Raw genomic sequence first — 26,029 nt, forward strand, 5'->3', positions numbered from 1 at the left:
AGATTTCTGGGGAGGGCAGCCTTATTCTATCTACCATGGTAGGACACTTTACCACTCCAGGCCAGTAGCACATACTCGGGAATCATTGTAGAACAAAGCATTGCAGTGTATGTTTGCTGGTGTTCAAACAACATCCATTCTTTATCTCTTTGTATTATCCTCAGGAGAGTGATATCATTCATGGTCACCTGGTTGAAATAGGGTGCTTTTCTTAAGGGGACATTCAGAGGTGCCTGTTCCTGCTGGGCTGTTTGCCTATGGCTGAACAGAAATGTTCCCCGCTGTTAGCCACGCGCTGGGGGGAGGCAAAATGCGACCTTGTAATGAAAGCACATGTGTTATGTATGTAATGTTAACAGCAAGGTTTACCATGAAAGAGTGTACTCATTGTTCTATAAAATGTGTCTTTTTAAATACCACTGTCCCTTTTTTTTTCTCCACCAGCTGCATGTGTTTCAAGGATCACAGGATCTTCTCCTTCCCAGAGGTTAGCAAAGACTAGAAGGCGAAAAAAATGCACTCGCAAAGAAACGTTCTCTGAGCTCATGCTGTCCTCCCACACTGACAAAGCACAGATGAATGCATGGAGGCAGACAATGTCAGAGTGCAGGAAAGCAGAAAATGACTGGGAGGAGAGGTGGCGGGCTGAAGAGAGTAAGTGGCGGGTTGAAGAGAGGGCTGAAGCTGAAAGGTGGCGGCAGCATGATGAGAGGAGGCAGGATTCAATGCTGAGGCTGCTGGAGGATCAAACTCATATGCTCCAGCGAATGGTTGAGCTGCAGGAAAGGCAGCAGGAGCACAGACCGCCGCCACAGCCCCTGTGTAACCAACCGCCCTCCTCCCCAAGTTCCATAGTCTCCTCACCCAGACACCCAAGAACGCGGTGCGGGGGCCTCCGGCCACCCAGCCACTCCACCCCAGAGGATTGCCCTAGTAACAGAAGGCTGGCATTCAATAAGTATTAAACTTTTAAAGTGCTGTGTGGCCTTGTCCTTCCCTCCTCCACAACCCGTCCTGGGCTACCTTAGTAATTATCCCCCTATTTGTGTGATGAATTAATAAAGAATGCATGAATGTGAAACAACAATGACTTTATTGCCTTTGCAAGCGGTGATCGAAGGGAGGTGGGGAGGGTGGTTAGCTTACAGGGAAGTAGAGTGAACCAAGGGGCAGGGGGGTTTCATCAAGGAGAAACAAACAGAACTTTCACACCATACCCTGGCCAGTCATGAAACTGGTTTTCAAAGCTTCTCTGATGCACACTGCGCTCTCCTGTGCTCTTCGAACCGCCCTGGTGTCTGGCTGTACGTAACCAGCAGCCAGGCGATTTGTCTCAACCTCCCACCCCGCCATAAACGTCTCCCCCTTACTCTCACAGATATTGTGGAGCGCACAGCAAGCAGTAATAACAGTGGGAATATTGGTTTTGCTGAGGTCTAACCAAGTCAGTAAACTGCACCAGCGCGCTTTTAAACGTCCAAATGCACATTCTACCACCATTTTGCTCTTGCTCAGCCTGTAGTTGAACAGCTCCTGACTACTCTCCAGGCTGCCTATGTTTGGCTTTATGAGCCATGGCATTAAGGGATAGGCTGGGTCCCCAAGGATAACTATGGGCATTTCAACATCCCCAATGGTTATTTTCTGGTCTGGGAAGAAAGTCCCTTCCTGCAGCTTTGGAAACAAACCAGAGTTCCTGAAGATGCGAGCGTCATGAATCTTTCCTGGCCATCCCGCGTTGATGTTGGTGAAACGTCCCTTGTGATCCACCAGTGCTTGCAGTACTATTGAAAAGTACCCCTTGCGGTTTATGTACTCACTGGCTTGGTGCTCCGATGCCAAGATAGGGATATGGGTTCCATCTATGGCCCCACCACAGTTAGGGAATCCCATTGCAGTAAAGCCATCCACTATGATCTGCACATTTCCCAGGGTCACTACCCTTGATATCAGCAGATCTTTGATTGCGTTGACTACTTGCATCACAGCAGCCCCCACAGTAGACTTGCCCACTCCAAATTGATTCCCAACTGACCAGTAGCTGTCTGGCGTTGCAAGCTTCCACAGGGCTATTGCCACTCGCTTCTCAACTGTTAGGCCTGCTCTCATCTTGGTATTCTTGCACCTCAGGGCAGAGGAAAGCAAGTCACAAAGTTCCATGGACGTGCACTTACGCATGCGAAAGTTTCGCAGCTACGGGAAATCGTCCCAGACCTGCAACACTATGCAGTCCCACCAGTCTGTGCTTGTTTCCTGGGCCCAGAATTGGTGTTCCACCTCATGAACCTGCCCCATTAACATCATGATGCTCATATTGCCAGGGTATGTGCTTTAAGAGAAGTCTGTGTCCATGTCCTCATCACTCGAACCGCGCTGACGTCGCCTACTCACCCAGTTTTGCTTTGCCAGGTTCTGGTGCTGCATATACTGCTGGATAATGCGTGTGGTATTTAATGTGCTCCTAATTGCCAAAATGATCTGAGTGGGCTCCATGCTTGCCGTGATATGGCGTCTGCACAGAAAAAAGGTGTGGAACAATTGTCTGCTGTTGCCCTGACGGAGGGAGGGGTGACTGACCACATGGCTTACAGGGTTGGCTTATAGGGAATTAAAATCAACAAAGGGGGTGGCTTTGAGAGAAACTGAATGGCCGCCTCAAGGATAGAACTCAAAACCTCAAGGATAGAACTCAGAACTGGGTTTAGCAGGCCGTTGATTTCACGGAGAGAGGAGAAAATGAATACAAAACAAATCTGGTGTATTTCTTGTTTTGAGCCACTTCATCTATCTTTATACATCTTGCTGGTAGCAGACTGTGCAGTACGACCGCTAGGCATCGTCACCTCCTGGGTGCTCAGCAGAAGACGGTGCAGTATGACTACTGGCCATCGTCTTCTGCTACCTGCAGATTAAAAGACAGTGCGCTGCTGGTAGGGCTCAATCACCATGAGACGAAACAAGGGAAATGACCTGGCTGAGTCACTCCTATGTTTGCCCAGGCGCCCGGTTAAAAGAGCACCTAGGACTACGTCGACGACGGCTAGCAGTCATACTGCACTGTCTGCTGCCAAAAGGCAATAAACTGCTGTGTAGCAATACAATACCACGTCTGTCAGCACCCAGGAGACATATGGTGACGGTTAGTTGAGAGGGCTCCAGGCTTGCCGTGGTATGGCGTCTGCACAGGTAACTCAAGAAAAAAGGCGCAAAATGATTGTCTGCCCTTGCTTTTACGGAGGGAGGGAGGGAACGGGGGCCTGACAATATGTAACCAGAACCACCCGTGACAATGTTTTAGCCCCATCAGGCACTGCGAATTCTACTCAGAATTCAAATGGGCGGTGGAGACTGAGGGAACTGTGGGATAGTTACCCACTATGCTAAGCTCCGGAAGTCGACAGTTGCCTCGGTACTGTGGACACACTCCGCCGACTACATGCACTTAGAGCATTTGTGTGGGGACACACACACTCGACTGTACAAAAACGCTTTCTACAAAAGCGATTTCTATAAATTCGACCTAATTTCATAGTGAGACATACCCTAAGGGTGCTATTCAGTGCTTTTAACTTAGGCAAAACTCCCATTGACTACAGTGTCAGTTTTCCCAAAGTGCTGAAAAGGGCCCTTTAGGGGAATCTTCCTCAAAATATCATGTCCACGTAGCTATGCTTGCTGCTAGAGAGTCTTCCAGGGAACAGGAGGATGAATCTTTCCCTATCCAACAGAGCAACAGCAGAGTTCTTCTCTAATTACAACAACAGACTCAAATCTGCAGCAGTCACTGCTTAGGTCATGCCAACCACTCCTTCACCCTTACACAAGGGAAATCCCCCATTCTTTTCTTTATGCCCTGCATTAGTAGTACTAGGAGATATGTCATCATCAAAAACAAATAAGATACAATAGAAACATATTTGTAATTTGATTTGTGGGAAAGAAATAACTTTATCTGAAAGAGAAAATGTTGATCCCTTTCCACTTTTTGGCTTGCATCATCCCCCAAATTCATTAGCTCCCACATGTACAATATTTGCCAACATTTTGAATTTGATCTGGAGAAAGAACTTTGAACATACTGATTTCTCTTTCCCCTCCTCTATAACTCCACCTACTTGAATATCTTTTCTGCTCCCCCGCGTCCCTCTCCAGATTTTCTCCTCTTAGCCCCTTAAGTATAATCCAAAATTTATTGTTTCTACATCATATGGGTGTTTTCTGTATGAGACATGCATGGTTAACAGCAGCAGTTTCTGTTCTGGGATTGAGGTACAATGGTGAGGAAGTGGAGTCTTGTGGTTCTGTGCCTTAATTCCCCATTGTAGAATACATACAGTAATGATTCCCTACATCGTAGGAGTACTGTGAAGTGTGTTTGAAGTACTCTGGTATTACAGTGATGGGGGCCTATAGGGATAGATAGTAGTGGAATCTGATGTTCCAAGACTGGAAGTAATTTAAAAAGAAAAGTGATTGCTCAAGTGTCCTCACATCTGTCCTATGTGTGCCCAACTATGAGAGAGCACTTTTTCTGCTGTGTTCTGCTGTTCACACAGGTTTAAAATGAAACTACATAATTTTCTGCAGATGCTTTAAGCACTAGACATTGTGGGGCATTTACAGTTTCAAAGAAAGCCTGTGGACAACTAACTGCTGTCAGGTGCTACATCTTGTCCTCTTTCTGCACTCAGTGCAGGGGATTGGGATGGGACTTGAGCTTGAACAGTCATTATCTACCTTGCCTAGCGGTGCCTATGGTAGGAGGGTAGAACAGGCTTTTTTTGGAACTGCTGCTTCTGAACTAGTGTTAATTCCCCTGGAAATACTGAGCTCAAATTGTGAGGATACATTGCTAATCTGCTGTTGCTATCATATGGTTATGTATTTCTTTAATTAAAAAGGAAAATTATATATGTAAAAATAACGCTGACACTGTACTCATTATAATGTGTCTCTCATGTCTGTTCCTCAAAGGGGATTTGAACTGCATAGCTGGTGCAACCTCCAGAAATGGTGGTTTTATCTGGGATGTCCCTAGAGGCAAAATGGTAACCCGGTTCAGTGAGGTGAGATGCGTTTATTTTGCTTGGTTTCTTAAATGTAAGCTAGCGGCTCCCTCTAGTGCTCATCTAGATAAAGGGGGATCAGTGTTTGTATGTTTTAAAGAGGTATGTAACTTAACTTAAAAATATAGCCAAGTTTATTACACCCAGTCTGAGCTCTGGAACAGGTACAACTCCCTTCCTTAAATTGGTTTTGTGACATGCTGGGATCCATCACTTCAATATCATTGCTTTACTAGTTGATTTACAGAGGATCCAAAAGCAAAGAGGAATATTTCCTCTCAAAAACACACACATTCTATTTTATTCTAGTCTATTTTATTAATCTTTGGACTCAAAAACATATCAAAATATAATGTGGTAGTGATGATTGCTATATGATGATGATATAAAACTCAGGTTTAATTTTTAGTCCTAAGGTCTCACTCCAGAATGACAATGCTGCATTAGCAGTGCACTGTTAATTAATTATTGATTTAGACCAATGTTTCCCAAACTGGGGACACCTGGCGGGCTTTCCCTGAACAAGCAGCATCCCCAGTTTGGGATTTAGGCTTATAAAAAGCTGTATTAAGTGCCCCTCTTATGCGCTTGTATTACCTGGAATCTTAGTGGTGGTCAGGTCCTGGAGCACTGATGTAATTTGCTCCTGGGATAAAGCTCTGTTTAATAAACTGGTTGCATCATTTTGCATTAACTTCAGTTTCCAAGTGGTCTCAATGTGTAGCCCCATATAGATCGCCTTACAGCAATCTAATCTGGAGGTGACAAAGACATGGATAACTTTGGTAAACTCAGCATCAGAGAAAGAAAAAGGTTGTCTTCTTCTCAGCAGACACAGATGGAAAAATAAAGTTCTTGACCACAGATGCCACTTAGGCATCCAGAAGTAGCCCAAGATCTAAAAACACACCTAATGTGCACACCTGTGTTACAGATTACCTTTCCTCAGTGAGTGGTGTTGATATATATTCCACCAACTTTTCTAGCTGCTTCACACAGACCACTGACTTTCTCAAACTTGTCCAAGTTAAGTACCCAGCAGCCAGCTAACCCCCATCCAAGTTCATATGGACACAAAGTGCTCACTCTGCAGTTGTGACTCTCTGATCCTGTAGATGGTTCTGGACCAGGCCTACTCACAGCATAGTTTAGAATATCAGAGGATCACTGGAGCACAATGACACTCCAGCCGCACTCCCTTTCTCCTGGTCACATACCCTTCATGGCCCAACAAGGCTAGGGCCTCGTTATTGTGTAAAAGTGCAGTGTATATTCTGTACTTAGGGAAATGGAGCTGAATCCTACTAGCAAAATCACAGAGAAGTCAGTAACTAAGAGAAAAAGGGGTGAATTATTTCTTATTGATAGGTATTTTGCATTTTTTGAAGCATGGAAAGAATGGAATCTTCTGCATTGCCTGGAGTCATAAAGATTCCAAAAGAATAGCGACCTGCAGTGGCGATGGATTCTGGTGAGTGTCATGTTGAAAACCAATCCGCTATTTGGGCAGGTGAACTTTGATAGCACCATATATTTAATGTTTAAGATCTTGGCATAAATAACTATTAGATGTGTATTAATATAAAGTTACATAGCACTACATCAACAGCAGACAACACAGTAGCAACATATGCATATATCATGCCATTTGCTAACAAAAATGCAGTATTGTTTCATGTTAATGGTATGTGCGCTATGGCTTGCATTATGATCAAGCAGGCGTAGGTATGGAACTCTAGTTCCCCCTAGCTGTGGAGAGACAAAAGGAGGTGTGGCCAAGGAGAAGATGAGAATGTTCAGGCACAGTGGAACCATTTACTTAATGTTTGTGGCACAGCTGGTTTGTGTCACACTTGCCTAGGGAAGTCATGGAAGCTCTTTCACTGGAGGTTTTCAAAAAGAGGCTGATAGCCATCTGTCTTGGATGGTTTGCATGTTGGCAGGGTGTTAGATTAGATGACCCTTGTGCAGGTGTGAAAGTAAGGCGGTACGGGCTGGTACTGGTAAAAAGTGGTCGCCTGTACCAGCTCGTACCGCTAACTTTAAAGCACTGCTATGGCAGCGCTTTAAGGACCCTGCTTAAAGCGCTGCTGCTGCAGCACTTTAACATCATTGCCCCTTTTGCCACCCCCCGGGCCTCTGACAGGAGGGGGCCAAAAGGAGCAGCTGCCCCGGGGCCGGCGATTTAAAAGGTCCCAGGGCTCCAGCCACAGCTGCTGCTACTGCCCCCCCCCCACCTTCTGGGAGGGCCAGAGCTGGCCCCCATACTGGTAAGAGTTCAATTTTACTTTCAACCCTGCCCTTGTGGTCCCTTCTAATCCTACGGTTCTATGATCCTATGTCTCTAAGGAAAGGTATACTACCTCTAACCAACCCTTGTATTTGAGGAAGTACAAGGACTATAACTGTGGCCTTTGTGGGGGCTGCAAAGATGGGAAGGCTTCTGTTCTTCCTTCACTTGTGCACTTCTGCAATCTGACTCCTCATGTTGATTATAGATGCACATAAAATCAATTTTGATCTGGGTTGTCCTACTGAGTATGTTGGGGTTTTTTTTCTTATTACCATATTGTAATTGATTTCAGTATTATTCGAACCATTGATGGCAAAGTTCTTCACAAGTACAAACATCCAGCTGCAGTTTTTGGTTGTGATTGGAGCCAAAACAACAAGTAAGTAATAGTTAATTGAATTAATTAACTAATAACATTTACAACTTACATGAATGACCATACAGATCATGCAAAGGTATTTAAAATGTGATATCAGTGTATTGACCTAGTTTTGTAAAGGCAGAGAATCCTGGGACCATACTGTAAAAGGCCAATTTACTCTTCCTTATTATTTAACATGAGCTACACTGCCATCCTTGATGTGCAGTTCTGTCCTAATAATAGGACTGTAAAAATATCATTAAATGTCAATCTGGGCGCTGAGGATCACTTCAAATTCTTTTCCTTATGCAGCTTCGCCAGTTATATAAAATCTGCAGGCCAAATATCTTGCCCTCATTGAAGGCGGTGGGGATGATGCAGGTGTAAAGGACATTTGGCCTTCAGATCTTGTGTTACTGGTGATGATGTATGAGAAGAAAAGAACTCCACTTCACTCTGAGTGAATCTGCAGGGCTAGGAGCATGGAAGTCGGTGAGAGACCCAATGCCATGCTTATGAGTCATTCTTCAGAGTAGAACTGCACTGCAAGTCTACTTTTGGGTGCAACGGGAGGCAGGGTGGGACAGGAACCAGTGGCTTGGCTTCCAGAAGAGAAGAGTCTTCAAGATTGAGTTTTTTGAAAAAACTCACATTAACCATTTGGTCATGTGCTTCATAGGAAAAACTGTATGCTGATGTATGGAATCATATGCCACTGAAGCTTAGCAGATTTGGCTTCTTTTCATGGCTGAAAAAAAAAGCATTATTTAAAATTTACATCATGTATTTTCTTATGCTTCATTTTAAAATAAAACCTTGATTGATGTCTCACTTGTGAACAAATAATTTAGAAATGGGTCATGTTAGTATTTAACATCCATAAATCAGAACACACAATTGTACCTCTAAACAGAAGAGTTCCAGTTCTGCAAACTAATAAAGGTTCAACAGATTTCCCATTTGAGTCATCAGAAAGAAGGCGAGGAATAAATGGGAAGCCTTGATGGTATGTCCACACAGCAGCTGGGGGGGATGCTTCCCAGCACAGGAAGGTAGACACACGCTAGTTCTGCTTGAGCTAGTGCAAGTCTGTCTACCCACACTGGGAAGCACCCTCCCAGTTGCTGCATAGACATACCCTCAGTATAGCTAAACTTAAAAAAAAAAAAAAAAAAAAAAAAGCACTGTGTCAGTGATGCAACTGACTTGCAGAAACATAAATGATTATGTTTAATTTAGAAACACTGATGGGGGAGGGATACCTCAGTGGTTTGAGCATTGGCCTGCTAAACCCAGGGTTGCGAGTTCAATCCTTGAGGGGGCCATTTAGGGATCTGGGGCAAAAATTGGGGATTGGTCCTGCTTTGAGCAGGGGGTTGGACTAGATGACCTCCTGAGGTCCCTTCCAACCCTGATATTCTATGATTCTATAAAAATATATATAATAAAATATATTCCATGAGAATAATTACAAAAAGTTAGAGCATTTTTAGTGTGTAAATCCAATAATGGTGTAAATTGGTTACAAAAGGAACAAAGAACACAAAATCTGCATAATCTTTCCTGAGTGCATACAACTAAAAAAAAAATCTATTTGGAAAACCAAGATTGTATATTTTTACACAAATATAGACTTTGAACAAGTGTTTCCATAAATATTGGTCAAAATTTTAATATTTGGCTTTGGGGGAATATTTTTTCAGATATTTGTGAGAAGCTGCATAGATAGGAAGCAGAGTGGCCCCTTTCCCATAGAAACTTCAGTGTGGCTAATTTGGCTGTGCCTTTTCCCCAGTTTCTTATAGCTTGTTCTGATGGTGGTCCAGCTTGTCTTAGCAGGGAAACAGAAGTGTCTGCTTCTTTCTGGCCCCTTCGTGTGGCAATAACAAGCCACTTTGTTTCCTTTCCTCCTTATGGTCCATTCATGTCAAACTCCCCTGTCAAACCATGGGACAGACCTCATCTTACACAAAGAGGTGATTTTAAGAACCCTAGAAGACTTCAGTTTTAAAAGGTGTCTACAGTCTGTGGTGGATAATTTTCTCCCTCCTAGTCTTTGCTAGTATTTTAATATGATCAGAAATATTTGCTTAGAAAAGGCAAACATGAATATCATCATGTAGGCTAACTTATTTTAATTGATAATATAAGAAAAAGATAATTTAGAATGTGATCGTTAAACTTTCCAGAAAGCACTCGATTTTTTCAAAATAAGAATACTAAACAGCTTTTTTAAAAAAGTAATCATTTGCAGAACACAGTTAATTGCCAGCATATCTGTAGGAAATGGAGATAACAGTTTAATTGATTTTTTAAAAAGGAGTGGACTGAAATTTCTATACATCTGCTGAATCAAACATTTATGTTCTCTCTGCAGTGCTTTCTCATACTATGCTGATGATAGCACCGTATTAACAATATACAATAGCAAAAATAATATCTGATCTGCTGTGTTTGTGAGATTATGAGGTTGACTTAAATTGTAATGTTGAATTTTTAATACTAATCTTGCAGCAATCTGAGTGCATGCTGGGAGAGAGAAAACTGAGAGGAGTTCGGAAGTTGCAAATGAGATTGTCAAAGCTGCTGAATGTGGGTGGAAAGGGAAGGTTCAGGGGTTCAGCAACTAGGAGGTCAGATGGGGTGCAGTGAAATAATGGGAGAACTGGACACAGCTGGATAACTTTTCCATAAGGAAATGGTTAAAAATAAAATACATAGTGATGGATATGTGACTTTATCACTTATTTTTCTGTCACTATTTGACTTTCATTTCAAATACCATTTCCATTTATTCTGTTTTTTCAAGTACCGTTTCAATTTATTCCTTTTTTTTTTAATTCTGTAATTATATACATAGCCTAATCCTGAGCACAACACATGCAGACAGTATTATTATTTAAAACCTTGTTTTGTAAATATGCAACCAGGCTTTAAGGAATAGCAGAGAAAAGAACAACAGGAAACTGATCTGTCATGTTGTTCATTTATTTTGTAAATTTTTCCTTTGGGCAGAGTTAGTGATAGGTGCAAAAAATTATTCTGTTGTTACTGTGTACTCAGTAGATTTATTGACAAATATTGGGCTAGATTCTGGTGTAAATTTTATAGCTCCATTGAAATTCATAGGTTTCAGAGTAGCAGCCGTGTTAGTCTGTATTCGCAAAAAGAAAAGGAGTACTTGTGGCACCTTAGAGACTAACAAATTTATTAGAGCATAAGCTTTCGTGAGCTACAGCTCACTTCATCGGATGCATTTGGTGGAAAAAAAAAAACAAAAAACTTTTTTTTTTCCACCAAATGCATCCGATGAAGTGAGCTGTAGCTCACGAAAGCTTATGCTCTAATAAATTTGTTAGTCTCTAAGGTGCCACAAGTACTCCTTTTCTTTTTATTGAAATTCATGGAACTTTGCCTATTTACACTAGCTGAGGGTCTATCCCACTGTTTGTAGTTATGTATCATATACTGAGGCATAATTTTAACTGTTAGAGATAAAATGAAAAAAAGCAAATACAAGTCAAATTTTCTGAGATATACATTAAAATGTGTGCTACATTTGTATTTTTTAGAATTAAAAACAATATATTTCTACTGACTCCAATAGCTGATGATTGTACTGTTGTCATTTTGCAGAGATATGATAGCCACTGGATGTGAAGATAAAAATGTTCGTGTTTATTACCTAGCAACTAGCTCTGATCAGCCACTGAAGGTTTTTACGGGGCATACCGCAAAGGTGTTTCATGTAAGGTGGTCTCCTTTGAGAGAAGGAATCCTCTGCAGTGGTTCTGATGATGGGTGTGTATTCTTAGATTCTGAGAGAGACTTAAGGTCTCAAGTTGCACTGATGCTGACACTATTAAAAAAAACCCCAACATTACTATCATTGTGTCTGTGAATAACATTTCAGGTCCAAAAAGTAGCCCTGCCTCCTCCACATTACAGATTCTGGCTTGGCTCCATGCCTGAGGAGAAATGCTAGTGCCCTGAGGAAGCCATGTGACAGATACATGACTACAACGCTCTATACTCTACCCAGATAATGGAGTCAGTGACTGCCACCTTACCACTTAAGAATTATATTGGCATGATACTACATACTCACATTGCATCCAAGACCCTGTGAGTGGAGGGAATAAGATTCCCTTGTGTGACTATCTAGAGTATGATAGACTGAATATCATCTGTGGATGGCCATTGTAGGTGGGTGGTAAAAAGGGCAGTATGTAGGAGAGGACACTTCAAAGTTATGTGGCAAGACCTTTCTCTTTGAATTTCTGCTTGGAAGCATTCTGAATATTCTTATGCTCCTGTAAGGCTTACTCAGAACAATTTGAGTTTATTATACCATAGAAACTATACGTACACACAGTAGGATCTTTCATTTTACAAAGGCAAATAAATATGGTAATAAGCATAAGGCTATAAAATACAAGTATCTATCATGACGTATATTTTAAACAAAGGTATTGTCTGCCCAGATACTTATCTTGACAGAATTTGGCAGCACTTTTTGAGCATATTAAACCTGTACTCCACAATTTGTGCTCCTAGCATGTTCTTTTCCATATTAATTTTAAGATGTTGATTTTGACCTATAAAACTCTAAATGGCCTGGGACCTTTTTTATCAAGGAGTATGCCTCTCTTTTGTGGCATACTGCCATAGTTGTTGTCAGCAGAGGCATCTGAGATGAAACCCATTCAATAAAAGAGAGAAGGGGCAACTGGTAGGATATTTCCCATTAGGGGCTTGGGACTTCGGAACTGACTTCCTCCCTCAGTCCATAACAGCCTGAGTTTGGTAGCCTTCAAGGTGCACTGCAAGACCCTCTTTCTTTCCGTAGTTTCTAAGGAGTGTAGAGCAGGCCTTGGTGTAAGCCTGGGGTTGTGCGGGGCAGAAAAGGATGGCTCGCTTGATTTAATTTAATACATTAAATTATAATTTAATACATTACTTAATCACTTATTTATAGTAATAGACTCGAGCTCAATCTGTTTAGTTTAACAAGTTTAGTTAAAGGGTGACTTGACTGACAGTCTGTAAGTATGTACATGGGGAACATATATTTAATAATGGGCTCAGCAATCTAGCACAGGGATTCTCAACCTCTTTCTTTCTGAGCTCCCCCCCCCCCAACATGCTATAAAAATTCGATGGCCCACCTGTGTCTCAACTGGATTTTCTGCATATCCAGTAGGTTAAAAGCCAGGGCCAGTGTTAAGGGGTAGCAAGCAGGGCAATTGCCCAGGGCCCCACACCACAGGGGACCCTGCAAAGTTAAGTTGCTTGGGCTTTGGCTCTCAGCCCCATGGAGCAGGGCTCAGGTTTTGGCTTTCTGCCCTGGAACCCAGGGAGTCCAACGCCGGTCCTGCTCTCTGATTTATTTTGGTGGACCCCCTGAAACCTGCCGGTGGCCCCCTAGGGGGCTGCAGACCACTCATTGAGAACTGCTGATTAGCAGAGAAAGGTATAATATGACCCAATGGCTGGAAGTTGAAGATAGACAAATTCAGACTGTTAATAAGGTGTAGTTTTTTTTTAACAGTGAGAGTAATTAACCATTGGAACAACTAACCAAGGGTTGTGGTGGATTCTCCATCACTGACAACTTTAAAATCAAGACTGGATGTTTTTCTTAAAGATATGCTCGAGAACAGTGGTCCCCAAACTTTTCAGTGTTGAGCCCCTCCCCTTACTCCTGTCTGCAACCCCCACCCCCAAACGGGGCTGGGAGCAGGGCTGTGGCTGCGGGGAATCAGGGGGTGGCAGACGGGGTAAGAGGGCCAATGCTGGGGCCGCAGCTGGGGGCAGGTCTGGGACCAGGGCGGAAACAGAGCCCAGCTAATGGCTGAGGCTAGGGATAGGGGTGGTGGTGGGGATGGGGATGGGACCTGTGGCTGGGAGGGGAGCCATGGCCAGGCCATGGCGGGGGCTAGCTGCTGCATCCAGGTGTGGGGCTGGGGCTGGGCATGGGGCCAGGAGCGAGGCTGGAAGCCAGGGCCACGGGTGGGGCTGGGGCCAGGAACAGATATGGGGGTGGAGTGGGTCTGGATGGTGCTCCCTCCACACTCCCTGGGAGGGCTGGCCCGAGCCCCGCCACCCACCCTCCGTAGAATGTTTCTCTGTGCCCCCCCTAAAGGGGTGCATTCCACAGTTTGGGGATGTCTAGCAATTATTTTGGGGAAGTTCTATACCTGTGTTACACAGGAGCCCAGACTAGATTATCACAATGATCCCTTTTGGCTTTGGAATCTTTTAATCTATGAATTTCAGTTATATTTTTGCTGTCACGGTATATTTGAATTGAACAGATGGGTCTCTTTATTTTAGTGTTCTTCTAACAAATTGTATAGGGTGCCCAAAGCATTGGATAAAAGCTCTTGTATTACAGTGTGTGTAAATCTAGGAAAGTAAATACTCCATGTGAAATATGAACTTTAGAATTTTGCTGAATGTACAGGTGTGTTCATGTTTTGGTATACTTATGGATATATGCTTTTTGTGTCTTGTTTTCAGCACTGTTCGAATATGGGATTATACACAAGATGCTTGTATAAATGTTCTTAGTGGACATACAGCACCAGTACGGGGACTAATGTGGAATACTGAAATCCCTTACCTATTAATATCAGGCAGCTGGGACTATACAATTCGGGTGTGGGACACAAGAAATGGAACCTGTCTAGACACAGTTTATGATCATGGTGCAGATGTATATGGTAATATAGTTTTAAATGTTAATGTTTCCATTCTTACTTTGCTAAAATGTATTTGTGATACCTTAAAAGTCCATAATATATTTTCCTTAAAACTAATTAGCAGATAAATTTAATTGTCTGAATAATGTTTAAAATGGTCTCTCTATTAGGATTAACATGTCATCCTAGTCGTCCATTCACTATGGCCTCTTGTTCTCGTGACTCCACTGTGAGACTTTGGTCTTTAACACCTCTGATAAACCCTCTCCAAATAAATATCCTGGCAGACAGATCTTGGGATGAGATCATTGGCAATACTGGTAGGTAAATTATATATACTGTTACTTTCATTTGATTTGTGTTAGACTACCTTTAATAAAATGTTTGTGTACGAAAACATTTGTGTTGATTAGATCGTGCTGTGGAACCAGGTGCTCCTCCCTTGCTATGTGGTAAAGTATCCAGGGATATTAAACAGGAGGTGGACAAGCTGATTGGTAATCCTCAAGGGAAAAAACTAAGATGGTTTTCAGAATGTTTGTCAGTAAGTATTCCACAATCATCAACATGTTGCGCATGCATGTAGTCCTTAAATTAAACTGCAAAAGAAAAGTTTCTTCTTTCTTCTCCCCTCCCCCTGTACTATTTCCCTCAATATAGGTTCAGAATATGCAAGAAGGACTTCTGCTTTGTGATAGTTTGTAGATGGAAAAATGTACCTCCTAGAGCTGGTTTAAAAATTTCAAATGATATATTTCCCCATCAGAAAATATTGTGTAATCAGAATCAGAATTTTCCACTGCAGTAGATAAATTTCAGTAGAATTTTCCATTGAGAAAATCAATAAAATTGCTTTAGTTTGTCCACCCAAAATTAAACATATTGTTTGTTTATCAAAGTGAAGTATTTCTGGTTGGGTTGAGTCTGCATTAAGCTCTACGGTTGTCTGAACTGCTTCAGGGCAGTTGTAATTCCGGGTCACCCAGCCCCCCTTCTCACCTACTGGCCCCATTTGTTTCAGTCAAAAACATAGAAACAAAATATTCTGAATCAGAATGTTATGGAATATTTGTTCTGCAAAAAAATCAATATTTTGGTGTTCGTTTTGATTTGGGATGAAAACAAATGTAAAAAAAAAACATAATTTCTCATGCTTCAGAAAGTCTCTGGAATTTTTTCAATCAGCTCTAGTCACTACTAGTAATGTCTGTCCAACTTGAAGTCCTATTCCTAAACTCTTAGGACTAGAATTGGGACCCAGTGCTTGCTCCCAGTTCAGGCACTAAACTTATGATACTTTTATCTCTAAAAAGGATTTTCAGATTACTTTAATGGTGTTTTAATATGTTTTTAGTTTTAATTTAATCTCTCTCTGAGTCCTAGACTCATGGTAACCTAGATACCTGGCTTTACAGGCAGAGGGATACAAGAATTAGACCCATTAAAACTTTTAAAATTTCACTAAAACATTCCCAAAATAGTCTTTCTGTAACACATATGGCATATAGTAAAAGAATGATGGTATAGTGATGCACAAAGGTTTTATCGGCGTTCTTTTAGGATGATGCATATCATTTGTTTGTTTGCCACATATGAGTAATGCAACCACTTCTAACTCATGACAGTAAAACCTCCATATGACACCATCATGTGTTCTTTATTTATGACATCTCTACAATTTTTCATATGCTTCTTCAGTTTTATACAGATATCCTCTCCACACATGTGGTATGTGTGTGCTCTGTATGTGTATAAGTATGTTGTGCTTTGTGGATATATAACTGATACAGGTCTCATCTTGATGCACTTAACTGCACTAATAGTTCTTATTCGAAAAACTGTAGTGTGTGTCTAACCTGATAGATTCTGAAAATGTTTACCTTTGAACTGACTAATAAATTCATACCATATCCTTTGCAGGTTTCATTTTAATATCTCTAGCACATTATTGTAATCTGTTTCTTTTTTGAATTATTTCAGCCTCCAGGAGGCAGTAAAAATTTATGGGAGCTCGTTGCTGTAATAAAAGGACAGGACGATAGCTTGCTTCCACAAAACTACTGCAAAGGAATTATGCATATGAAACATCTGGTTAGATTTAGAATGGTAAGTAAAGTATGCAGACTATGTGAAACTTGTACATCAGTAGTTTTATTTTTTAGTCATAAAAATATGAAAATCCACTACTTTACAAATCTGGACACTTACAATGAAAAGCAGTCACATTTTAGAAAAAAGGTAGACATTTCATTTTTTTGCAAAAGATCAGATGTGAGGATAAAGCTCATGGACACAAGTGAAACAAGTGGATTATTGACAGAGGCATTGGATCACATCTCCAGTATGACTCTTCTTTCCTTGTGGACTCTCATGGGGCGCTGCCCTTTAGCACACCCCTTCATGGCCCTGCAAATGCTTTGCATGCAGCACCCCCTTGGGTTCTTTCAATCAGTTACCCAGACTAGATTAATTCAAAACATATACCCCTTTCATGGGGTCTGATTTACTAAATCTTTCTAGAAAGTGTAACTCACTTTTGATAGTCATCTCACTTCACCCCACGCTCAGTCTGTATAAGAGTCCTGGTCAGCTCCCTACCCCTGTTCAGGAGACTTCTTAGGCCCCCTTCCTGGAGTTGGGGTAGCACTTCTCATCATCGCTTTCTCAAAATCGGAGTCCCCAGGTTTCCTTCTGGGAAATGAAACAGTCACCCTGTTTCTCTTTAAGCCAGGAGCCACACCCCTCCTCCTGGACCTGGGTAATTCAGATAATTATTACTTCTCTCCTTAAAATTGGAGTTTCCAGTTCTCCTCTTTGGAGCTGGGTTGTAATTTAGCCAATCAGAGGCACTAGCCTTCTTCTCCTTTAGCTGGCCTCTTTTCCCCAGTTAACTCTCAGGCTCAGAGGATTCAGCATCCAGACTTCTTCTGCTAGTGTCTGCTCTGCAATGACAGAGGAGGCAGTATTTAAGATGGTCCATTTCCCTCACCTCATCCTCAGTTGGTTGGGTGAGGGGGAGCCTTGTCCTGCCCTCTCTGCAAGGCTCCTGGCCAGTGCCCATAAAGACACAGTGATTGGATTGCCCTGAAAACCCCAATTATTTCCAGGAACATTTTCTCTCTTTCGATATCTCTTAGGTCCTTTTATATACATCTGACCTTTCAGAATCTTGAAGGGCCATGTTACATGATGGGGATGGACTGACCCCTAGGTACCTTATTCTTTAGGGGCAGTCACAAAGATGCATTGCACTGCCTTTGGTCCTTATCTTTAAGACCTTTCAACAGCTTAGCCCCTGTTAGGTTCTTGTATTTTATCACATTATCTCCCACCCTTGGCTCTACCAATGATGCATAGCCCATTTGTCCACTTCTCCCACAAATAACCACACACTTCCTTTCATGCTGTTCTTACTCATGGAACAACTTTCTCATTCCCCACTCACCCCAAAGGCAGTCTATAAATTTGATACTCTGATTTCCTTCAAATCCCTCTTAGGATCCAGTTCTACGATGATGCCTAAGGGAAACTGCCAGTAGGGGTGTCCAATTGTTTGTTAAATCCACTTACTGTGCCTAGATTATATGTATAATTTCTTTAGGTCAGGAACCATCTTTTATTCTGTTTGTGCAGCACCTAGCACAATGGGATCCTCGCCGTGACTGAGACATCTAGTTTCTATTGCTACTGTAATACAAATAATACAAATTTCTCCCATCCTCCTTTTTTTTCCCGTTTTCTTTTGTAAAAAGTTATTATTTCTGCCTTGTCCTGGACTCCGCCTGTCTCTCTTCTCACACATTAATAGGAACAACAGGAGTAAATGAAAGCAAAGGTTTGAACACACAGCTATTCTGTTGATTTAGTTGCTATGCAAAAGAGAACTCATGATAAACATTTTACTAGCAGTTCTCTGTACTGTTCTGCCCTGTATTAGAAGCACCTGTGACTACCCCTTATGTTGAGTGGTAAAATGCTAGATTATGTTCTGTTAAAAACAGAGAGAGTGTTTCAAAACAGTGGAAAAATGAAAACATTCTAGCAGCCTGCGCTGTGGAGTCAGACTACTAACTCTCTTGTTATTTTGCACTTTGATGTTCAATGTATCAAATAACTTGATTATATAACCCTGATGTTTATAATTGAGCACACATCTTACTCTGATAATATGTTACTGAAAAAACAAAAGCAAACAGAAAATCTCTTTGTCTTCATAATATCCGTCAGGATCAAACTTCCATAATTACATTTGAATTAGGCACATTCAAATCACAGCTTTAGGAAAAAAAGACAAAAAATTGACAGTAGGGCTTGAAACCTCCACTAACATGGCATCTAGTAAGATTTTTTTCTGGGCAAATGCCATCAAATTCTGCAAAACTCTAAACTTTCCCCTAAAAACTTTAAAAAATCCGGCCCTTATGGTTGTGCAGATGCACTCAGTTCACATTTTCAGAATTAACTCATCCTCGGTATTGGTCTCCTAAGTCTGCAGACAATGTGCTCTAACACCTATGAAGTCTGCTCTTAGGTTTCCTTAACCTACTGCAAAGTAAAAACTGTCTAGAGTGTTGTTGCTTTTTTCACTGCTGCTATTTCAGAATATTGTAGAGAACAATGAAACTAGCAAGAATTACGTCAGTTTTATTCCGTTGCTTCTTGAGAAAACTGTAAGCACCTGTAGATGCAGGCAATGGAACTGTTCTCTGAAAGGGTCTTTTTCAGGTCATTAATCAGTGTTAAATAACATATGGCCAAGAACTGATCCCTGCATTACCCACTTCTGTAAAGGTCTGATTCAGTCTCCATCATCGCTGGGTGGTGCTGTGAAGTCATGAATGCAAAAATCGTTGCACGTGCAGCTATGACTGGGAGATAGTTGAGATAAAATTAGAGCCCTTTCCATGGGAGGAGGGTTAGAAAAATTCACTTTTGCCTTATTTCTCTTAATTAATTAAGACAATGTGATTTTTCTATTTTACCTCTATATAAATAATTTCTCTTGTATACAGTTAGCACATGGAAAAAATCCTCTTCTCCTTTTATTAGTCATAACTGAAATCTTTACCTCCATTATGGTTAATGTGATGGGGCAAGGCCAGATGGCTATAGAAAAGTAGTGGGGGATAGATATATTAGCTCCAGGCTAAACAAATCCCTGGTACCAGGTTAAGTGAAATGGAAGCTGCTCCAGGTCAATTAAGACACCTGGGGCCAATTAAGAACTTTCCAGAAGGCAGGGAGAATGCTATGTTGATTGGGACACCTGAAGCCAATCGGGGCTGGCTGAAACTAGTTAAAAGCCTCCCAGTCAGTCAGGTGGGTGGGCATGTCAGGAGCTGTGGGAGGAAGTTGGGCTGTTGGAGAGGCTGAGTAGTACACACCATATCAGGCACAAGGAAGGAGGCCCTGAGGAAAGGGTGAAGTGGAGCTTGAGGAAGGGAGGGCTGCTGTAGGGGAAGTAGCCCAGGGAATTGTACATGTCATGTTTCTAAAAGGTCAGCTACCACAGCTGATACTATTAGGGTCCCTGGGCTGGAGCCTGGAGTAGAGGATGGGCCCTGGCTCCCCCCCTCACCTTTGCCCCCTGTTTAATCACTGAGACTGGGAGACAACAGAGACTGTGCAAGGAAGAATAACTTCTCCTCACCTCCCTTGCTGGCTTATGATGAAAATGGCTCAGTAGACTGTGACCCTTGTCTCTGGAGACAGAAGGGTTAAGTGGAGGGTCACAGCCTCTGAGGCTAGTGAAATCCGCCAGGAAACGAGGGACCCACGGAGGCGAGGACAGAGCTTTGTCACATTAAAAATATAAATAGTCATGGAGGGAATGGGACATGGCAGGTTATGAGGATTCAAGGGCAGAAACCAAACCCACCTACCATAATCGTACCCTCACTTAGTTTCAGCTCCATATTCCCATCAGAACTAAGGGCCTTGGTTACCATCACCACTCTCCCTCCCCCCATGTGTGTGTTTTCACAAAATGTGTGTGTAATGATTTTTCAAAAAAATACAAGGTAATGATTTTTATGGAATGGCATATGGGTATGTATAACATATCTACAAGTTCTAAGAATGGAATTAAATGAAAATATATATAATCCAAAAAATATGAATCAGGATAAAGGAATGCAAGAAATATATGAATACAACTAATTAGCCATAATGCAATGGGTGTAGCAATGTAATAGTTCAACGTAATCTCTTCAGTGTTTAAAGTCTTTAGTGAAAAAGTTGTTGTTTAGCTTCTCAAATGGCACTTTTAATATTACCTTTAAAATGTTTGATTTTAATACTTACTTGTCTTAGCAATAATTGTATTAATCAGAAAAAAATAAGCATAATGCTTTTTTTCTTTACCAGTCCAAAGCCCAAGAACTAACAACAGTAAAAATGTCCAAATTTGGAGGAGGTATTGGTGCACCTAGCAAGGAGGAAAGGCTAAAGGAAGCAGCGGAAATACATTTAAGATTAGGACAAATTCAGAGATACTGTGAACTTATGGTGGAGCTTGGAGAGGTAAAGTACTAAACCGACTAATGAAGAACTAAATACAGTATAAAAGTCTAGTAAATACTACCTCTGCATGAGAGAAAACAAAAGAGTTATAAATCTAGCAAAGATTGATCTTCCTGCAATTTTGATGTTTTTAACATATACCATGAAACTTGGCTAAAGTAAACACATAAGAGGTTAACAAAATTGGTTGCTCAGAACAGATGACTTTTAACTGAAGTACAAACTAAAATGGTATATTTTTGGGTTTTTGTGTCATAGCATCAGTGAAGACTAAACCCTGGTTATTTGTTCTCTATTAAAATGCTGTTGCTATATCTAAGGTTGGCAATTCATGATAGCATTTCAGGTATTCCTTACCTATTGTGTCATTTTTGCATTTGATGAAACAGTCACTTAGTTTCAGTAACTAGTAAGAAATACATCTGCTTAAAAAAAAGCTAATTGCTTGTGTGTGTGTGTGTGTGTGTGTGTGTGTGTGTGTGTGTGTGTGTGTGTGTGTGTATTCCAGTGCTGATCTTGCAGAGAAAGCTTTGCAAACAATAAAGAGAAAATTGGATAAATAAATAAACTAACAGAAATAAATAAATTATAAAAACAGTCTTATGTTTGCATTTCAACATTATGATGATAGGTGCAATAATAGATTTTTTTAAAATAACTCATAAAACAATCTTATTGAGGAATAATGTACACAACACCCTTTGAATTGTGATGCTCTTTATGGTCCATAAGAATTTAAAGCGTTTTTATGTTCTGAAAAAATGACACTGTAAATCTGGCCCCAAAAGATGGCAACATGGAACCGAACATGACATTTTAAACAGGGGTATTTAGGCTCTAACAAAGCACATAGGTACCTAATTGGATTTACAAAAGCCCTAATTCACTTAAGTGGAATCTGCAGAAGTGCCTAACTGTATATTTAGCAACGTACCTCAATACCTTTTTAAATCTCGGCATTAGTTACATTGATTCTGGAGTATCCAATTTACAAGTAAAAAGTAGCACAGAATTTTTTGTTCTTTTTTTACCTCATGACAATTTTATTTTTAATGGAAAAGACATGTAATTGATTGAAACTATTTCTAAACGTAAAATTTGCATGTATAACATGTTGTATTTCAGTGGGACAAAGCACTCTCAGTTGCACCAGGTGTATCTATGAAATACTGGAAGAAGCTAATGCAAAGGTAAGGCTAAAAACACATTGCTCAATTGTAACTTATAATATGCATAAAATAAAGGACCAAGACAAATATAAATAATCAATACTAGTAAAGTAAACTGTATCTGGCATCTTTTTCAACATTCCAGTGATGTTGCTTTTATTGTTCATTAAAATTTGTGATGGAATGAGCAAGGATTTCAATAGGGATTCCAGAGAGAGAGAGTGAGAGAGAGAGCTTGGAACATTTAAAAACAATATTATTCAGTAAGTTTAAGGGTTGGGTGTAGAATCGGTGATGAGGCTTGAAATCTTTTAATGTTGTGTCTTCATGGGAGAATCTTGTATAACTTGTAAAGATATGTCTACACAGCCTGGGGCAGCGAGCTTCCAAGCCTGTGTTGACAGACTTGGCTTTGTGCTACCATGCTAAAAATAGCTGTGTAGATACAGCAGTTTGGGTTGGAGCTCAGGTTCTGAAGCCTAGAGCAGGGGAGGGGAGTTGCTTCACAGCCTGAGCTCCAGCCGTAGCCACAACTTCAAAGTGCTGTTTACACAGCAATTTTTAGCAATGATCCCAGAGCTGTTGACCAGGCTGGGAGGCTCGCTGCCATGAGCTATGTAGACATACCCAATGTCTCTTGGAGTCTGGCAAGGCAGATGGGTACATCTACTGCTAAATGTACCACTGGTGTGCTATAAATATATTTAACACCAAATAAAACTAAACAGCCAGGTCATTTTTAATTTCATTTAGGAGAGCTGATCAGTTAATTCAGGAGGAAAATGATGATGTCATCCCATACTGCATAGCTACTGGTGATGTGGAGAAACTGGTCACTTTTTTTACTTCAAGAGGCCAACTTAAAGAGGCTCTGCTTGTTGCACAGGTATTATTGCTGACACGGATATTGGGCCATATTTATCATGAGCTAATGCATCGTTTCTCAAACTGGGGGTTCCAACCCAAAAAGGGATCACAAGCTATTGTAAGGGGGTCACGAGATAAAAAAAATATTTTCGGGAGGAGAGCAACCTGGGGGAGGAGAGGGTACAGCAGTCGCAACTCTCTGACCACCCAGCTCTGAAAATAGCGCCACCACCAGCAGCAGCACAGAAGTAAAGATGGCAATATCACGAGTATGCTCCTATGGGTATGTACAGTAATTTGCTATCACTTTTTCGGCGGGACGGGAGGTCATCCCAGCCTGAAGTATTTTCAGAGGCGGGTCCAGCAAAAAAAGTTTGAGAACCCCTGAGCTAGTGAGTAAATACTTTTGGAGAGAGGGATAATTTAATTATTCGTTGCTGACCTTTCAGCATTAAATCTGAGATTAAGAGTATATTTAATAGGTCAGACACGTGCACTTCTGTTAAATGGCCAAAAATCCCAACCCCACATGTCACTCATGTATTCAGCTGGCCAACTCTGACTTGGAAACCATGAAAGGGGTCTCATTCTTGGAGATTTTATACCTCATTCTGTTACATGGAAGTCATTGTCAAAACTGCCATTGATTTTAACAGGTACAGGATTGGGCCACTGTTAGGATGATTCTGCACTGTTCTAAATGCTATCCTATCTTTCAGAGGATCTTCACAACAAATAGTTTGATTAATGTAAATACAAAAAAAAAAGCAGGATAGTAAATGTATTCAATGAAACTATGCAGCCAAGTGCTAAAAATGTACTCCTAAAATTCAGAATATTGCAGAAAATGTACAGTTTTAAATACCTGACTTTGTTAACGTGTTCAGTGTGACTGTTAGGCCAGCTTTGAAAATATTTGTTGCCCATTTTTTGCCTTCTTTGTGCCACCCCAAATTCGTATTTGAGCTCATGGTGCAGAAAGGATGTAGGATCATGTCTGTCAGATGATGTTTAGAAGACAGAATATTTCACCTATTTTTTCTGCTGAATGTCAACTCTCTCTTGCTTTATTCATTGCAAGTGGTTTCCATTGATTTTAAAGAGCTTACATGCATAAATAAGTAAATAAGATGGCCCTAAGGCTTTATCTTGGGCCTGACTACTCTAGAATGCTTTTGTGGTCTTAGCTTAACTCATTGTGAACTATTAATGCATGTTTTGTTTTGTTTTTTAAATCCCATGTTCACATTGCTTTTGTTCAATAGTTATACTCTGAGGAAAAAGCTTAGATGTATACTTATGCACAGCCTAATTATTTTCCTTGAACCTTAAAGCAATACAGCTAGGATTGATCTTTTTAGTTGTTTCGCACTGGGAAACATCACCATGATGCTTTTGCTGTAGTTCATAGCATTGTTGGCCTTTCTTGTTTCGAAGGCTTAATCAAATAACAGTTTTAAACAATAAAATCACTAAAGGCTATGTTGAGCATTTTGATTCAGCCATGACTGTGTAGTGGCATATAGCTGCATTGCCCAAGGTGGAGTCCAGGAGGAATTGTCACTGAGTCCTGAGCTGCTCCTGTCTTAGTCCAGGTGGGAAGTAATTTTCTGCAGCCCTGAATTTTCACAGGCATCCATCTGTGCTGGCAGGCAAATTGAGGAGCAGAGCTATGGCTCTGCTTATTCTTCCTTCTTTCCATTTGCTTCTAGAAAAGGAAGTATCTGTCATATAGCCCCTGCTATCCACCATTTACTTGGGCCTGAAATCTGGGAAGACCTACTTCAACTGCATTAGGGATGTGGGGGTGTCTTGCTTCCTCTTACGCCCCTGCATGGCTGAGATGGTCCTGGGAACAGAGTTGCTCTAATCTAGTTTATTAGTTAGACTATTTCCTTTATTGCCCTCAGGTTTCAAAAGGGATTCTTTGTCAAATTATCTGGTTGAAAAAGTATTTTATGGTTGATGGATTAATTTGTTGGTTTCTAGGCAGCTTGTGAGGGAAATATGCAAATCTTACAGCTTTCAGCATCAAATGGATCTTCAAATCCTGATGGAAATTTGGAAGATTACAATGAGTGAGTCTACAGAGAAGTCACTTCGTTTTAAGTTTTTCAGTAAATTTTTTAGTGCAGAGTATAAAGCACAATTATTACACTGGAAGTCTTGGTACTTGGATTTGACACCAGTAGTGTAGAGTCTAGGAAACAGACATTTGTATGCCCCCATACTTAATTATTAGAAGACTGTGCATTAACTAACTGCTACTGCATTAAAAGATCCCATCAGTGAATGTTAGCTCCTGGCTCCAAATAGATTTTTCCAGATAAATTAGGCTTGAAATGCTTATTATGACTACTTTTTAAATACCAACAGAACTGTCTTAATTTTCATGACACTTAAAACTTTACTAAAATATGTTTTAGTAAGCATCATCAGGTTAATGGCACATAACCCCTCCCCTGCTCCAGAAGACAACACTGCATTTCACCAAAGAGGAAGATGCTACATAGTGGACACTAACGGCCAAATTTTCAAATAGTGAAGGCTGACAAGCTGTCACAGGGTCCGTTCACTGCTGGTGGTGCCTGCTCCTAGCCACTCTGGAGAATCAGTTCTTTCCAGGTTTAAGGCCCCCTTCTGCCTGCTCGCTGCATGCCCCGCCTCTACTCTTTCTCATGTGTGAGTGTGCTAGACCAAACTCCCTCCTCCCAAGGAGTTAACTGTGCACTACCCTCAATAGTCCCAAATAACCTCCATTCACCAGAAAGTGACTACAAACCACTTCCCTGCAACTCCTCTCTGCTATCAGCCCCCTGGCTTTATAGAAGCCCTACCTGTTCCTGCACAGGTGAGCTTACCCTAATTAGGGCTTTCCTTTCAGCCTTAATTCTACCAGTCTGTCACCTATTAGGTTAATTGATCTATCTGGCCTCCATTGACCCCTACAGGGAGAGTGTCGGGTGGACTCCGCATCAAACATGCCCACAATAAAACCGATGAATATACCCATGTTTGCACCTACACTGAAAAACATAAATCATGTA

The 26,029-nt window shown here is 41.2% G+C and overlaps 1 protein-coding gene across 1 annotated transcript in view; it reads left to right on the forward strand.

The window, feature by feature from the left end:
• WDR17 (WD repeat domain 17) overlaps positions 1-26,029 on the forward strand; it is a 100,523-nt gene that overhangs the window by 56,071 nt on the left and 18,423 nt on the right. Inside the window, 12 exon segments of the mRNA XM_038399878.2 lie at positions 4,975-5,066; positions 6,455-6,537; positions 7,652-7,738; positions 11,357-11,521; positions 14,243-14,445; positions 14,595-14,744; positions 14,838-14,968; positions 16,405-16,530; positions 20,791-20,946; positions 22,072-22,136; positions 22,869-23,001; positions 24,972-25,060. Coding sequence (XP_038255806.1) covers positions 4,975-5,066; positions 6,455-6,537; positions 7,652-7,738; positions 11,357-11,521; positions 14,243-14,445; positions 14,595-14,744; positions 14,838-14,968; positions 16,405-16,530; positions 20,791-20,946; positions 22,072-22,136; positions 22,869-23,001; positions 24,972-25,060 — 1,480 coding nt within the window.

The sequence above is a fragment of the Dermochelys coriacea genome, chromosome 4 (assembly GCF_009764565.3).
Source record: "Dermochelys coriacea isolate rDerCor1 chromosome 4, rDerCor1.pri.v4, whole genome shotgun sequence".
NCBI classification, from domain to species: Eukaryota; Metazoa; Chordata; order Testudines; family Dermochelyidae; genus Dermochelys; species Dermochelys coriacea.